At 37.5% G+C, this 16,322-nt stretch overlaps 1 protein-coding gene across 1 annotated transcript in view; it reads right to left on the bottom strand.

The window, feature by feature from the left end:
• The window catches only part of Malrd1 (MAM and LDL receptor class A domain containing 1), a 594,884-nt gene extending 579,764 nt beyond the window's left edge, over positions 1 to 15,120 (bottom strand). Inside the window, exon 1 of the mRNA XM_036188969.1 lies at positions 14,928 to 15,120. Coding sequence (XP_036044862.1) covers positions 14,928 to 15,105 — 178 coding nt within the window. The 5' untranslated portion in view covers positions 15,106 to 15,120. The remainder of the gene's footprint in view (positions 1 to 14,927) is intronic.
• Between the last annotated feature and the right edge of the window lie 1,202 nt (positions 15,121 to 16,322).

Genomic DNA, 16,322 nt, shown 5'->3' with positions numbered 1-16,322 from the left:
TTTCTGTAATTTATATATAACAAATCTGAAATTATTGGGGAGAAAAAAAGAAAATTGGAGAAATTACTTGGGAGGTAATAAGGTACATAATAAAGAAAATTGAATTTTATGGAAAGGAAACATAGGTTAAGAGAGATTTCTGAGCATATTCTAACAGCTATAACTAGTGGGTAATTTTATTTGGAAAATTTGCTATATTTTATGATACCCTCTGAGGTTTACTGACACATGAAATTTAAATAGCATTCAAACAAATGGAGCAATTCCTATTTAAAAAATAGTAGAAGTCAGAACTCCAGTCATTGTTTCTATATATACAGGTTGCTGCCCTTAGATTTTACTTTCTTTACATTGATGATAGTAGCCAAGTGACTTAGATTATTCCTCTATGATAATATCTTTAAGATTATTATCACTCGCTCCTAAAATCCAAAGGGTCTGCAGAGATATTAATACTGGATGACATTGGCAATTCTGTGCATTAAGACAAAAGATAGTTGCTTGCTTTTGTTATTTGTCATGGAATGGCCAATTAGGTCACATAAAATTATGTGATAAGTTTGAATCTATATATATATATATATATATATATATATAGAGAGAGAGAGAGAGAGAGAGAGAGAGAGAGAGAGAGAGAGGAGAAAGAGAGAGAGAAGCGAATACTGAGTGAATTTTAAGTGTTTTCTATAGAAATGTTTTTAGAAAAGCCCTAGCCCTATGAATCTAAAAACTACAACTCCCTTTGGTCATTTGGTTCTGAAATCTGGGAATGACCAGTTGAACATTTTGTCTAGCAAACAGAAACTGTGATTTAGACCTAAATTCAAAGTTTCAAAATTAAGGAAATGATTCTGCATAGTCTCTGTTTGTGGCCTCCAGTGAAGCCAAACAGAAATATTTCCATAATGTAGTTATACCATAGCATTTCACTCCATATTCTGGTGGACTCCATGGTTATACCTGTGTTGGCTGAAAGAATTACAGGCTTAGCTCCCCCTCCCCGACTCTGTGTGTGTGTGTGTGTGTGTGTGTGTGTGTGTGTGTGTGTGTGTGTGTGAGAGAGAGAGAGAGAGAGAGAGAGAGAGAGAGAGAGAGAGAGAGAGAGACAGACTTTGGGGCTGGAGAGATAGCTCAGGATTAAAAGTACTTACTGGCCTTGCAGAGGACCCAGGTTCAGTTCCCCAGCACTGAAGTGGTAGCCCACAGCCATCTGTAACAAGGGCTCTGATGTCCTCTTTTGTATTCTTCTGACATCAAGCACTCATGCGGTACACACACACACACACACACACACACACACACACACACACACACACACAGGCAAAATACTTATGCACATAAAATAAAAATAACTTTAAAAGTCGTGACTGTTTTCATCAAATGATCTTGCCTCAGAGCCTATCATTTAGATCTACTAGGCTTTCTCTCCCTCAAGTCACTTATGCACAGGATCAGACCTGGGTTTGTATTCTGAAGCTCTCCATGACCCTTCCAAAGACACTGAAGATGGAATCTCAGTGTTCCTGCCTATCATCTGAGTCTCACCTGACAGATGCTCTAAGAATATTCACGGAAGCTGATATTAGCAGTGAATCTTGAAAACTTAATAACTATTTTTTAAATTTTCTTCAGCGCCTAGCAGCACCCTGTTCTGAGGATTGCCTCCGGGAAAGTTAAAGGAATTACATTAGAAATGTAAGAAGAAATGGGCATTGTTCAAATATGACTACATAAATTTGAGTTCGCCAATAACAAAGGGAAGTCTGGAGGATGCAGATGTAGGCTTAATGCTATATGACTAGATTTAGAAAAGGAAAAAATTGCAATGGAGAGGAAAGCCAAGAGAGATGGGAACAGGGATGAAGGAGGTACATTAGAAGTTCAAGCTTGAGAAGACAAAAGACTTGGTCTTTGGAAACCATGTGAGGCTGTGTGATGACCAAGCCATCTCTTATCCACTGACAGAGGTTAAAGGGGAGCCTAGTTCAAGTCCATAGATGAGTTCTCGTACTCAAAGTACACCAGCACAGAAGAACCTTTGGGCTGTGATCACTGCTGGGAGACGAAGTCCATTAGTGACAACCATTCATGGGACAGAAAGCTCACAGACAGGAGAAGCTGTGAGTGCTGCACAGTAGCCTTGAGCAGCAGCACACAAAGAGAGCATCCTAGCATTCTACTCCCAAAGAGAGTTGAAAATGCAGACTTCTTTTCACCCATATATGCAGGTATGGCAAAGGATAATTGCCAGGTCCTAAGTGTAGGCAGGAATGGACAAGGGCAGGGTGTGCTTCTGTTACACTAATGTGTTTCTTCTTATATTGACTCTTTTTCTAACAAATCTCTAACACACTACTTTACTACCCAATACTATGATTTTATATGCTGGTTCCCACATAGACTCTTCAACAAAAAGGAAAACCAAGCCTCTTTTTAGTATTTTTGAGGACAACAAATAGAAATATATATGAGAGAAAGGCTGTCCTGTTACTCTGCCAATGTGCCTAACAATACCTTGTTCTCATTTATAGAATAAATACAATGCTAATAAAAATGCTCCTTATTCAATAGTCTAAAAGTACTGTTTGATTCTGGCTATAAAAATGCATTTTAGAAACATAAATATGTGAAAAGGGAAAAAATTCAAATGTAATCCCAACATATAGACATCGCCACATACTATTTCCATGCAGTGGTGTTCCATATTTTTAGGTACACGTATTGATTATAATTGTTTTGTAATCATATAACATGCATTTGCTCATTTTAAATAGCATAAAAATGAAAAAAATATTCACAAATGCCTACAGAATAGATATACCATGATTTGTTTAAACGTTAACCTAATGTTAATTTAATTAATAACCTAATGTTATTTAATTAACCTATAATTTGGTTATCACCACCTTTATCACAACTGATAATGTTATAAAGTAGATAATAATGTTTATATAAACTTTTGTTTCTTACAACAAATTACTAAAAATGAAATCACCATTTGGAGAGTATGTTTTTATAATTCTTTTTACTATTTCAAAAGTGTCACTCTAAGAAGTAAAAGTTCAAAATATCCCTGCACTAATAGTGTGATGTTTTCTCACACTTTTTGCCAACAATATATTCCCTATGAATTATGTATACTTATTTCATTTAAAAGCTATTGACAGCTTTGTGCTCTCAATTCTTATTTATGCTTCCTGTGAGACTGATCGCTTCATTACATGTGGTCATTTCTCTTTGCTCATGACCTGCATTTTCAGAACATTTACTCTGGAGAAATTTCTGTAATGGAATGCTTTTGTGCTTTTTAATTTATGGACCTGGGACATAATTATTTGTCAGGTATGCTGCAGACATATTTCTTCTTTCATTTTACTTGTGATGTTTTGATACTTGCAACATTTGAATTAAATATTCTAACTTAGTGTGATTTTCATCTTCTTACTTTACACATAGAAGGCCTTGCCATGTCTATTTATATGTCACTGACCTTCAACAAACACATCATGAGGATTTATTACCCAGAATAATGAAGGAGAAGTTTTCCTTCACTTTCTGAACTGATCATTAAAAGCTGACAAGATGTTTTTGTGTGTTGAGCCCTTGCCGCCCAAGTCTGATAACTTGAGGTACGTTTCTTAAACCCATGTGGTATAAGGAACTGACTGTTGAAAGTTGTCCTCTGGCCTTCACACACACATTCTGATGCATGTACATGCATGTGTGTGCACACATACATACACACAAACACACACAGATACACACACAAACAATAAATAAATGAAGTATAATTTCAAAGTATTAAAATGGATTATTCAAAGCTACAAATACTATAGCTTCATTTTAACATTTAGTGTTTCAATTTTAGGAGTATTTTTTATGAATAGAACAGATAAATAAATCAATGTCACAAAACAGCCCTGTACACATGTATGGTCTGCATACAGTCTGTAATCAGTGTTAGATAGTATTTAGTGTCAACGGCTACAGAACTCTAATTTGGTGTGAAACCCAGATTTGTTGCTGCACAGCACTTTGTATTTTGGTGTTTTATTTTCCTTATTTCAGCTGCCCCTTTTCAGTCTATAAAATGGGAAACAGTACCTCCTACTATTTGGATACAATTACTGAATGAAAGGTGCTAAGAGGCACTTGGTATTCATAAGTACTGAGCACATATCAGCTGGAATAATTAACTATGACAATTTCTCAGCTGATCTGGGATACCACTGTTCTGTATTAAATGCATTACAGGCATGATTTCCACTTCTTTCAATTTTGTAAACATTAACTTATTTATATGTGTGCATATGTGTGGATATGTGCTTGCCATAGCATATGTGTAGAGATCAGTGAGAAACCTGCCAAAGCTGGTTCTCTCCTTCCTCCATGGGAGCTCCAGAAGTGAACTCTGGTCACCAGGCTGAGTGGCCAGTGCTTTACCCATTCAGCTATCTCACCTCCAATTCTTATTTCTAACAATCATATTTCTAACTTATTAACTTTCATAATATTGGGGTAATTTGTAGAATGCATTGCTGTGAGCCTATTCAAGGAATTATTTTCTATCTAAAACAAAAAGTGTATGTTCCATTAGTCTTTTTGCTTATTACATTTCTAGCTATTATTAGTCATTTTCTAGGTGACCTTGGAAGATACTTTGACATGTTCCAAAATTTCCCTTGGTTGGGTTTTGTACTAGAATGTAATTAACATATAAATTGATTCCATGAAAATATACCTGATCATGTGACTGAAACATCCTATTCAGAAGATTCTGAAAAATTATATAATTTTTCTCATTTGCTTCACACAAGCCTCTAATGCTTAATATTATATGGCTTGATTGTGGAACGCTGTTGTGCTCTATACTTGTGTGGTGCCTTCCACTTCAAACTGAGGTGCTGGATCATAATGCATTGGTATGTGGAAGCAGAAATTATGGGAGGTAACTGACAGGAGGAATGGGCTCTAAGGAGAAGAGATGATAGAAGTATGCCTATGTAGATGCAACAACCATCTGCAAACTGGGAAGAAAGTCCTCACTTGACAGTGAACCTAACACTTGCATATGGCTCTCCTGACTCCAGGTCTGTGACAAATAAACGTCTGTTATTTAAGCCACTCAGTCCATGTGTGCATTGAAGCATCCTGGCAGACTGAGACATGTCACCAGGGCTAGTTAGATTGTTAAATATTTCTGTTAGTCACTTCATGAAACACTTTGCATTTGAAGCAATAGCAAAGGAAATTCTACACATGAAACACCTCACATTTCATCTGTTTCTACAATATTTCCAAGAATCAATTAGTCTTAAAAGTAGTTAACTCTGATCCTACTGAAGAAACACTTTTGTACTTAACCTTATCTAGACAAACCTCTTAGATTTAAAATTGCACTTCTAAGACAATTTCTACTTTTTGCACGTACATTTATAATTTTGCACAGTAATTATGTTTTGAAAACTTGCTCCTTGATGCAAAAATGCAAAATACAGTATTTATAACCTCAAAATATCATGACAACTCATGTTAAGTCATAAATCTGAAAATAAATTCCTACTCTAAAAACCTTGCATGAATAGAAGTGTTCTTAGTATAACATATAATAGGAAAGAAAATAAAATTCCTGATGAACTGAATACATCTTTCTCTTCTGAATCATGAAAATGTAACTAAAGATGACTGTGTGTGCAGTAAATGTTAATGTTACCTGCAGATATATGAAGACATCATCTAAAAAGGTTTTTTTGAACTTTATGTTAACTGACAATTTTCCAGTGAGAAGGGCCCATTGCAAAGGCCCTTATCCACTCCCCATTAACAGTCCACTATATTATTACCTTTTGGTTGATTTAGATGAAAGTTATAGTAATAAAATAATTTTACAGAATTTATTGCTGAGAAAAAGTAAGTAAATAAATGCCTTTGTACAGGAAATAACTTTGAGCAATTGCTAGTAAAGAAACTATGGCATCTTTGTGTGTATTCAAATGGTCCTCCCATTCAAAGAAATAAGCCAATTAATATAGATGGTAAAAGAACATGCCAAAGTGTTGTCAGGAAGGTGGTAGATTAGGCAGCATCAAACTCCAACTTTCCTCACAGCATCTTTCAGTAACAATCCATGAAGAATACATATATGATGTTGTGGGATGTCTTTCTGTACACTGTGAATATGTGTTGCTCTGACTGGTTGATAAATAAAGATGTTTGGCCTATGGCAAGGCAGCTTAGAGGTAGGCGGGAAATCCAGGAGAGAGACAGGAAGAAGAAAGGCAGAGGCAGAGGAAATGCCATCCCATCGTCCAGGGAGTAGTATGTAATGGCCAACAGTTAAAGCCACGGAACACATGGAAACATACACATTAATAGAAATGAGCTGAGTTTAGTTATAAGACTAGCTAGCAAGAAATTTGAGCCATAGGCCATGACCATGTAATTCATAATTGATATAAGCCTCTATGTGTTTACTTGGGTCTGAGAGGCTGCAGGACCAGGCAGGACACAGGAAAACTTCCAGCTACAATATGATAACAGCAGAATGTGAGAGTGAGGCTGAGATGTATTCTTCAAATGTCCAAGTGAGAAGTGCCACATTTGAAGGGTAAGAGGAATGGTTTCACTCTGTTGCCCTTTACCCAGGCCAGCAGAGCACCTCCATAGAATATTCCCTAAGACCCAAGAGGAAAGAGTGGGAAGCCCATGTTTCCAACCTTTTAGGACCTTTCATAGAAGGATCATTCTTGCCTTACCATGTGGGAAACAATGGAGCATCTTCTCAACTAGATCACCAATTATCAGTTAGATAGCAAGAGTAGAAACAGTGGTGAGGCTCACAGTAAACCAGTCTGCAGATCGAGAAACTGCCCTTCCTTCCATCCAACAAAGGCACCGTGCTGCCAAGTCTCACTACTGTACTGCTCTGCAGTTAGCAAGTCTGTATGTCTGCTAGACTTGAGTCCCCAGGCATGTTCCTTGCCCAGCCTCATTCTCTCCTTCAGGTATCTCAAGATCAAAAGGCCAGCATAAGTGAGCAAGTATCAGAGACTCTCCTTCTTTGCCATCCTGCTCAGTCAGCAATATGACTGCTCAAAGTCTTGGTGTTCTGATTAAGGTCACCATAGGCCTAAAGGCAGGGCATATCTAAAACCCATATATATGTGTGTGTGTGTGTGTGTGTGTGTGTATGTATGTATGTATATATGTGTGTATATATATATATATATATATATATATATATTAATATAACATCAATTAATAAAAAAAGGTTATTAATTTATAAGAGAATAAAATGGGTATATAAAAGGGTTTGAAGAGATGAAAGGGAAGGAGGAAATGATGTGATTATATTATAATCTCAAAAATAGATAAAAATAAATAATGTGGAGCAATGTTCTCTGGACTTACCTCACCCAGGTGGCTAAGTAGTGACTCTGAAAACCTTGCTCATATTCACTGCCCAACACAGAATTTTCTTTGCTCAAATACAAATTACAAGGAGTATTGCTGTGGATAGCGCTCTGTGTAAATAAAGTTCTGATTGGCCAGTGGCCAGGCAGGAAGTATAGGCGGGACAAGAGAGAAGAGAATTCTGGGAAGTAGAAGGCTGGGGAGAGACACCGCCAGCCGCCGCCATGAAAAGCAACATGTAAAGACACTGGTAAGCCACAGCCATGTGGCAAAGTATAGACTAACAGAAATGGGTTAATTTAAGAGAGAAGAAGTAGATAACAAGCAGCCTGCCATGGCCATACAGTTTGTAAACAATGTAAGTTTCTGTGTGCTTTCTTGGTTGGGTCTGAGCGACTGTGGGACTGGTGGGTAAGAGAGATTTGTCCTGACTGGGCCAGGCAGGAAAACTCTAACTACAAATGGCGCCCAACGTGTTGTCAAGAGTTTCCACCTAAAACTTGAGAAAAAAGATTCTAAACCAGAGCTAAAAACAGCTTCCTAGTTGTCTTTCTTAAGTTAGCGGCAGCCTGCTGGTTTGAGCTACTATGGCAGGTTCCTGGCAAGTGCATCTGACCTGCAGTGCGGCAGGAATGAGGAGTCTACAAATGGCACTTTATTCTGCTGTGTGGTGGATTTAGCCTTTGCTAGTTTTAAAAAAAAAAAGGTTTTGGGCTATGCACTACTTTGATAGAACTGCTTCTGATAGTTGATGGTACACATGGCTCCAGACCCAGAGCTGGTGGTAAACTGTACAACCGCCATGTTGGGAAGCTGAGGTGGGCGGAGCCAGCAGTCACAGCAACGCTTCAGTCTTACAAAGATGGATATTACACAGAGAAACTGGTTTGTCTTGTCTTTGGGATTTTTAACTGCAGAAAAAGATTTGATCGTAAAAGCTGTTGAGTTAAACAAATATGTAAATTTTAAAGGTAACTTGACTTCAAAATTTGGATATAAGGATATGTTGCTTTGGAAAAGAGTCTCTGCTTTTGTTTCCACAGAAAGCCAGAGGCTATGGATTTGTTCCAGGTTAAGATACATCAGGTTTGATCAGCCAAGACCACCTGAAAGTTCTCTGATAACACCATGGCCCAGATGATCCAACATCCAAAATGGTTTCAAGGCAACTGGCTCAGAAGTTCACCCTAATGGACTACTCCATTATCCTAAAATTTTCTTTGTGTTCCCATAAGATACAGCACCCCCCTGCAGCAGGAAGTAGTAAGAGAAACTACGCCCAAATTCCCAGCTGGCTTTGGAGATGGAATTGGCTCACTCCTTCTCTAAACCCAGACATATTGCTAAAAGAAAAGGTTGAGAGATTCTTGTGTCCCAAATCAGAAGAGTCCTCTGGTGTGGGACAGAGAAAAACCACTATTTTATTTAAAACAGGTTGATTATAAATGCAATCTCTTTCTAAAGATAAAAAGGGGATATGATATAGATATGATAGGATGAAAGGGTAGATTAGGGAACTTACTTCTAAAGAGCAACAACTCATTTAAAATGTTTTACATTGGTATAGATTTTAGTCTTGATACAAACTAAAAGTTAATTTTGTTATACTGTGTGTATATTTCTACTCTTGTTTAAGGTATTATGTTTGTACAGCTCATTTTAAATTGAAATGGATAATTAAAAATAGATTAATAATTAGTCATCTATGATAATCATACTCGTAGCCATGTTAGTTAAGTCTTCTAGGTATACATAGGCATATTTCAGATAGGTAGGTAATCTTCAAATACTTCAAAGACCTACAGAATATGGCATTTAAAATACTTTTAAAATTTAGACTTTCTGGACAGTGAGACATGTCTGCTCCTGTGAGCACCGATTTACTTCAGAGAGGAGGATGGGCATTGAAGACACTTCATATCTTATCTTCACCTTTGCAAAAATAGCCATTTGGGCAAGAAACTGTACTTGCCTGGACTGCTTGATCGACTGGACATGCAGGACCCATAGAAAGGTGACCACTAAACTTTGCTTGACAAAATGGTCCTTCAGGTTCCTGCTTCGCAGAGGAAACTGCCAGACATTCTACACGACATTGAGAGAAGTGACTGAGAGACTCTAGCCCTGTGTGCTGAAGACAAATGCCCCAACTTTACAAAGGAACATTAGGTGACTGTCCAGGCTGCCAGCTGTCTCTGTCTACTCTTGCAAGACTCCCGAAAAATGCTTGCATCCTTCTCCCGGTTCTCAGGTATTATATCCTTCTGAGGTCTCTGAGGTGGTTGAAGAATAGATACTTATAATTTCCTCAGTTATGATAAAAGATAAGTTAGATATAAAACCTTAGACTCACAAATATAAGATAGATAGGATATCTTCTTTAATATTGTACCTGTAATTCTTGCTTGATAATTGTTTTGTTAAATGTAATTTTACTATGTAAAAGTTAAAACCGTCCTTAAAAAAAATAAAAGAAAAGGGGAAGTGCTGTGGATATCACTCTGTGTAAATAAAGTTCTGATTGGCCAGTGGCCAGGCAGGAAGTATAGGCGGAACAAGAGAGAAGAGAATTCTGGGAAGCAGAAGGCTGGGGAGAGACACCGCCAGCCGCCGCCATGAAAAGCAACATGTAAAGACACTGGTAAGCCATAAGCCATGTGGCAAAGTATAGACTAACAGAAATGGGTTAATTTAAGAGAGAAGAAGTAGATAACAAGCAGCCTGCCATGGCCATACAGTTTCTAAACAATGTAAGTCTCTGTGTGCTTTCTTGGTTGGGTGTGAGCGACTGTGGGACTGGTGGGTAAGAGAGATTTGTCCTGACTGGGCCAGGCAGAAAAACTCTAACTACAGAGTATTGTTGTCCAACCAGGGAAAATAACTTAAAATTCTGCTTTGCCAAAGGATATAATATAACCCAGTTGGTATTGCTGCATGAGACAGAATCCAACCAGGGGGTCTTACTGGGTCAGTTCCATTCAACATTAGTGCCCAGGCCATGGCTGAGTGCAATACTGTAGTCAGACCATGCACTAGCAAAATCCTGGACTAGACTCAGTAATGAAAACCTATCGCCATCCTCTAACACCACAGAGCTGGCACTTTCCTACATGCTCGAGCATCAATGTAAGAAAGCAGTATTATGAAACCTGTGAAGTACCTGCAAAGCAAGCTCTTAGATAGGTCCTACATTATGTTATAAAAGAAATGTTATTAAACTTAAATTTATGGAAAATCAGTTCAAGTATCTTTTTTAAGTCACAGCAGCATGAATCTTGAAATGAACAGCAAGAGAGATCTTGGAAATTTTACAAATATTTGAAAATGGAGACTGCTTGTAAATATTCCTTATGTGCAGCTGGGGAGATAGTTTGATGAATAAAATGCTTGCTGTGCAAGTATGGAGATGTGTATCATACTCCTAACACCAAAATAGAAGCCAAGCATAGCAGTGAGTGCTTACAGTCCTAGCACTAGAAGACACAAACAGGTCTCCAGGGTTCACAGACCAGTTAGTCCAACCAATTGGTGAGTTTCAGGTTCAGTGAGAATTACAGTCTCAAAAAATAGGATGTTGAAAATTGAGGAAGACACCTGACATCAACCTCTGGCCTTGAAATCCATGCATATACACATCATAAGCACTGTCACACAGATATGCATACACATGTATACACACACACATGTGCACACATACATGAGTGCGCACACACTATTGATTTCAAGTAAATACCATTTACTACCATTATATATCAAGGAGCTAAAAGGAAAGAAGAACAAAATAAACCCAAATTAGCAGAAGTAAGACACTAAAAAGATGATTTCAGACAACTCATGGGGATAGGGCCCCCAAGGCACAAACAACAAAAGCAATAATACAAAAAGGATTGCTTCAAACTAAAAAGTTTCTCCATGGCAAATGAAGCAATTAACAAAGTGAAGAAATAATCTTCACAGGGGAAATAAAAGGTGCCCATCATATGACATGTGAAAAGAATACCCAAAATACATAAGGAACTCAAATAACTCAGTAGCAAAAGAGAAATCCAATTTGTAAATTGGCAAAGGACCTAAACAGACATTTCTCAAAGAAGTCCTACATATACATGAGTACCTGCAGAATCAGATTACAGAGGGATACCATTTCATACCTCTTGGGATTGGTTGTTACAAAAGGGTAGGATAAAAGGAGATAGGCTGGTACTGCAGGTCTGTAATTCTAGGAACTAAGGAGAAAGCTGAGGCTGACAGACCACAAGTTCAAGGCCAGCCTAGAAAGCTAAGGGAGATCCTCTCTCATAACTAAAACCTAAAAGGGGGCAGGAGGTGTAGCTCAGTGATAGAGTACTTGTTTATCATGTCCCAAGATTCAGTTCTTACCTTACCACAGAAGAGAAAATAAACAGGTAAAAGAGTAGTGTTAGGATAAACAGGAAAAGGGGGGAGGGGAACCTGTACATTTCTAATGGGAATGTAAATACTACAACCATTGTTGAAATTACTATGCAACTAAAATTACAACTACCATATCATCTGGAAATGCCACTCTTACATATGTATACAAATAATTTAATGTGTCAAAAGAATGTCCCCATCACCATTATTGCATATTAATCAAGATAGACACCTAATCATGGCTGAATAGATGAAGAATATATGATGTGTACACTGTGAAATTCTAGTCAGACTTACAAAAAAGTGAATTATGTCATTTACCACAGCATTCTTAAGCTGGAGAACATTGTGCTAACTAAACTATGCAAGCCATAGGAAGAAAAGTATCTCATGAAGTCACTTATACAGAGACTCTAAACATTTTGTACTCTGAGAGTAGAAGGATGTTTCTAGAATCTAGGAATAGGATGGGACGTTATTACTCATGGGTACAAAGCTTCAGATAAGGAAGGAGTGCAGTTGAGATCTACTGCATAGTAAGACGGCTGTAATCAATAACACATATTTCAAAATAACGAAAAGGGAAAATCAAGTGTTTTATAACAAAAAAAGCAATAGTTAGATATGCCAATTTATTGATATAACCATATTCTACTATATACATCTAACATTGCTGTCAACACACACTGGGATGCTGCAACCAAACCATGAACACTCAACAATATGACCTCACAAGATCACACCAGTGAACTTGTCAGCATATCAAGTGGGAAACTCACAAGGCCCCAGCCCTAGATAATGAGCTACAACAGTTCATCACTACTGAGGAAGGGAGAATCGGTTTTCTCCAGCGACCAACTTGCTGGTAGTTTTCCCAACCCTAAGGAGTCAGCCCTAAATACATGTACACAAGGGCAAGACTAACTGAACTCTGTAAAGTGTTTGTTTGTGAGAGAGAGAGAGAGAGAGAGAGAGAGTGTGTGTGTGTGTGTGTGTGTGTGTGTGTGTGTGTGTGTGTTATATGTGGGGACCTTGGGGGTTGGGTGTGTGTGTATGTGTGAATATAACAATAATAGCTACAAAAAAATGAAGAGGGGGACATGAGAAGTTAGAGACGAAAGAAGAAGGAGAAATAATGAAAACACCATATACTTACCTATGACATTTTGAAACAATTTTAATAAAAAAAATAAGTCCATGAGGTAAAATGAGAACAAGAACATTTTCAAAACATATGAATAACATCAGTGGTGAATGGTATTCAACCTTAATTCGGCCAATTTTATTAAGAAAAGTCTCAAGACTTATATGCTGATCTATTTCTTTAAAGGTCACACAATCTGGATGTTCAAGGGGCATAAACTGATTTTTATTTCAACATAGCTACTGTACCATCACTCAAAAATTAATATTTTTAAGCCAAACTAAGCTTATCATCACAAGTTTCTGTGAGTGAAATTCTTTGTCCTTCTCTCCCTGGTGTTGTGTACAAAAAACAAACAAACAAACAAACAAACAAAAAACCCCTAACACTTTAAAATGTCTCTCGTTTTTATCTTCAAGTTCTTGTCCACATTTTAAACAAAATATCAAAGCAGAAAGTTTTCAGAAAATGACAATGAAAGTAAAAAAGCCAAGAGGCAGCTTCCCAATTTAAACATTTAAAATGAAATGTGTTTATTCGACAGGTCCATGGCTTTGCCGTTGCCTTCCTCAGAGACTGGCTTATTAAAACTTTTCCTACAGCAGAGACCTTTCCCACTCAGCAGCTTTACCCCTCTTTTTGCCACATTAACCTTTCTCCCAAAGCAAGACCATGCAAGACCTAAAGGAGGCTTCATAGAGATTAATCATAGAGGGATGTTGCACTTCCTGTCAAGCCAACAAAGTGGTTCCTCTCTACTGCCCACTAAGGACAAGAAGCACTTTGCAGGCAGACCTGAGCATGGGCCAGCATATCCACAGTTAGCATCACTGGGAAAATTGGACAGATACAAATGGATTTTGCCCTTGGTTATTCTCTGTATTTAATAGTTACTAGATCTGAACCAAATGAAAATCCCAAACTGGGAGGAAAATCATTACCTCTTCTTCAAGAGAAAAGTGTGCAGTAATCCTTTTCTTACTTTTTGATGTAATTATGACTATATGTAAAAGGAAGGCAATGGCAAGAAGAAATATAGAGCTGTATTTTCACAAAAGGAAGTGATAAATTCTACAAGCACCTATTGTGACTTTATCTGAATAAAATTAGAAAATGGCAATTTGAATAATGTAATGGGCAATAGTAAAAATCAGTGGTTCTGATCATTGCATCAATGGTTGTATGAACCAACAACAAAATCATAGCAATTTTATAAAAATGTCATTTGCAAAAGGAGGCAACATAAAAGAATGATACCAGTCTCCATGTGCACAGTGTGGTGTACCTTCAAGACTGTATGCTGCAGTGGAAATGTCAGATACATACATGTCACCTTCCCCACCCTCCTTTGGTAAGTGACTTCCCATCACTAACACTATTCTAATAAGCAATGGAGCATGTTTCCACCTGTTCAGAGATTTCTCTCATCTCACAATCATTTATAATAAAACAAAGATTCAAGTTCACACAATCAACAAGTAGTTCACCCCAGACTTGAATGCTCATCATACTCTCTACTGTTCTGTGGTAAAAAAAATACAAGCTGACATTGTGCTTTGCATATTAAGTCATTTGGCAGTAATGTCCCATAAGTGAAAATAAAATCTCTCATCCAAACCAAAATTAATTTCCATATTAAATCTACACTTTAGCTCATAATTTCCATCCTAGCATTCTGCAACCGAATTAATGAGTTTCTTTGAAATTTTGCTTCACTAGTCAAACATTAAAGCTAAATTTCTGTTTACTACTTCTTTACTATCAGCAAAAACTATTTTAAAACCCTTTCCATCTAGTTAAAGTTATAGTGATATGACATTATAACCATTTTATACATGAATCATATTTATTAAACAATATATCTCTACCCTTGGAGCCTCTGAAGTAAAACCATCCATAGTGCAGGAGTCTAGCTGGATCCCCAGGGCTCCTGTGAGCCTCTGTCTGAGAATAGACAGGGAACTAGAACACTTACATTGCTGCTCATCGCTGTTGTCACCACAGTGATCTGTAAAGTCACACACATGTTCAGAAGACAAAAAGACTCCATTACTGCACCAGAAGGCTTGGGCTCCTTGTTGACCCAGTAGAGAAATGAGAAGACAGATAGTCCAAAGGAAACACAAAGGTCCATTCATTGGGAATCCCAACATGGCAGCCGGGGAGAGGAACACCCCTTGGTGTTGGGGGATGCAAAGTCAGTCACTTACAAGAAGAGAGCTCATAACTGGAAGCCTTTCTTTTCCTTCTCAGTTTTCCAGATTTGTCTCCTGTGAGTGTAACCCTAGTTTTCTAACATAATTCTTAACAGATGCCTCTCCCGGAAGTAACTCACACTTTCAGGGGAAGGACTTTGGAAAATATTTAACTTGAGTAATTACACCACATCTGAAGGTAGCTGAACATGGCTGTTTATAACCCTGTGTAGAGTTTTATGACCTTGCTATCTACTGAAAGAAAAACTTAACAAAGAGCAAATACACAAACTGGGGAACTATAATAAAGTTGTAAACTTACAGAAAGATTTTCTGTCTTCATTATTATGTTCATTTAACCCCTTTCATGTTAATTTAGGGCTTTGTTATCAGACTAGAGTGTTAGAATTCCTGAATAAAACGCTTATTTTCTTTTGGGGGTTGCAAACAACTAATGCTTTGGGCATGTTAAACACATGTTCTACCACTAATCTTTGTGTTTTGATTTGTTTTGTTTTTTCCAAAGATGTTCTTCCTACTTATCCTATCCTGGCCTTGCATTTCAATCCTGCTGCCCTAGCCTCCCAAACACTAAGAATATGGTACAAGCATAGGAGAAAATAAAGGTAACTTTGGTGTCAGGAAATTGAATTCAGATACCCTGCTGATGCGCATAACACTGGCTTCCAACATGTACCAGCCCACCAGTCCATGCACCTCATGGCTTTTAAAAAGAAAGCATATGACTTGGGATGTACACTCAGAATAGTGTACTGAAATATCTAATATTGAGACATTAAATAAAGAATACCAGGAGGGGTCATGAACATTTCTATTTAAATATCTCTTTACATGTAATTTCTTGTGGTTCTTAACTTTTCTTTTTCTTTTCTTTTCTTTTTATTTTTCATGAGCAGCAGGCAGAGGAAATCATCTCATTTAATCAAGATTGCTTTGAACTCAATATGTTGCCAAGTTTGGCTTTGAATTGACTATCCTGACTCTATCTTGTAATGTGGTATTTAGAGGTATATGCCTCCATGCCTGGCTCTTAGAGTTACTTTTTAATTTCTGCAATGTAACCGCAAAAGACAAAGATAACCCCCAAGCCAGTAAGAAGCAACTGGAAAATGTAGACTGGGAAGACCAAGGTTTAAGGATAAAGAATAAACCTG

The sequence above is a fragment of the Onychomys torridus genome, chromosome 5, assembly GCF_903995425.1.
Source record: "Onychomys torridus chromosome 5, mOncTor1.1, whole genome shotgun sequence".
In the NCBI taxonomy this organism is placed as follows: domain Eukaryota; kingdom Metazoa; phylum Chordata; class Mammalia; order Rodentia; family Cricetidae; genus Onychomys; species Onychomys torridus.
Note: the sequence above shows the minus strand (reverse complement) of the source record. Positions and strands in the feature narration are given on the sequence as shown.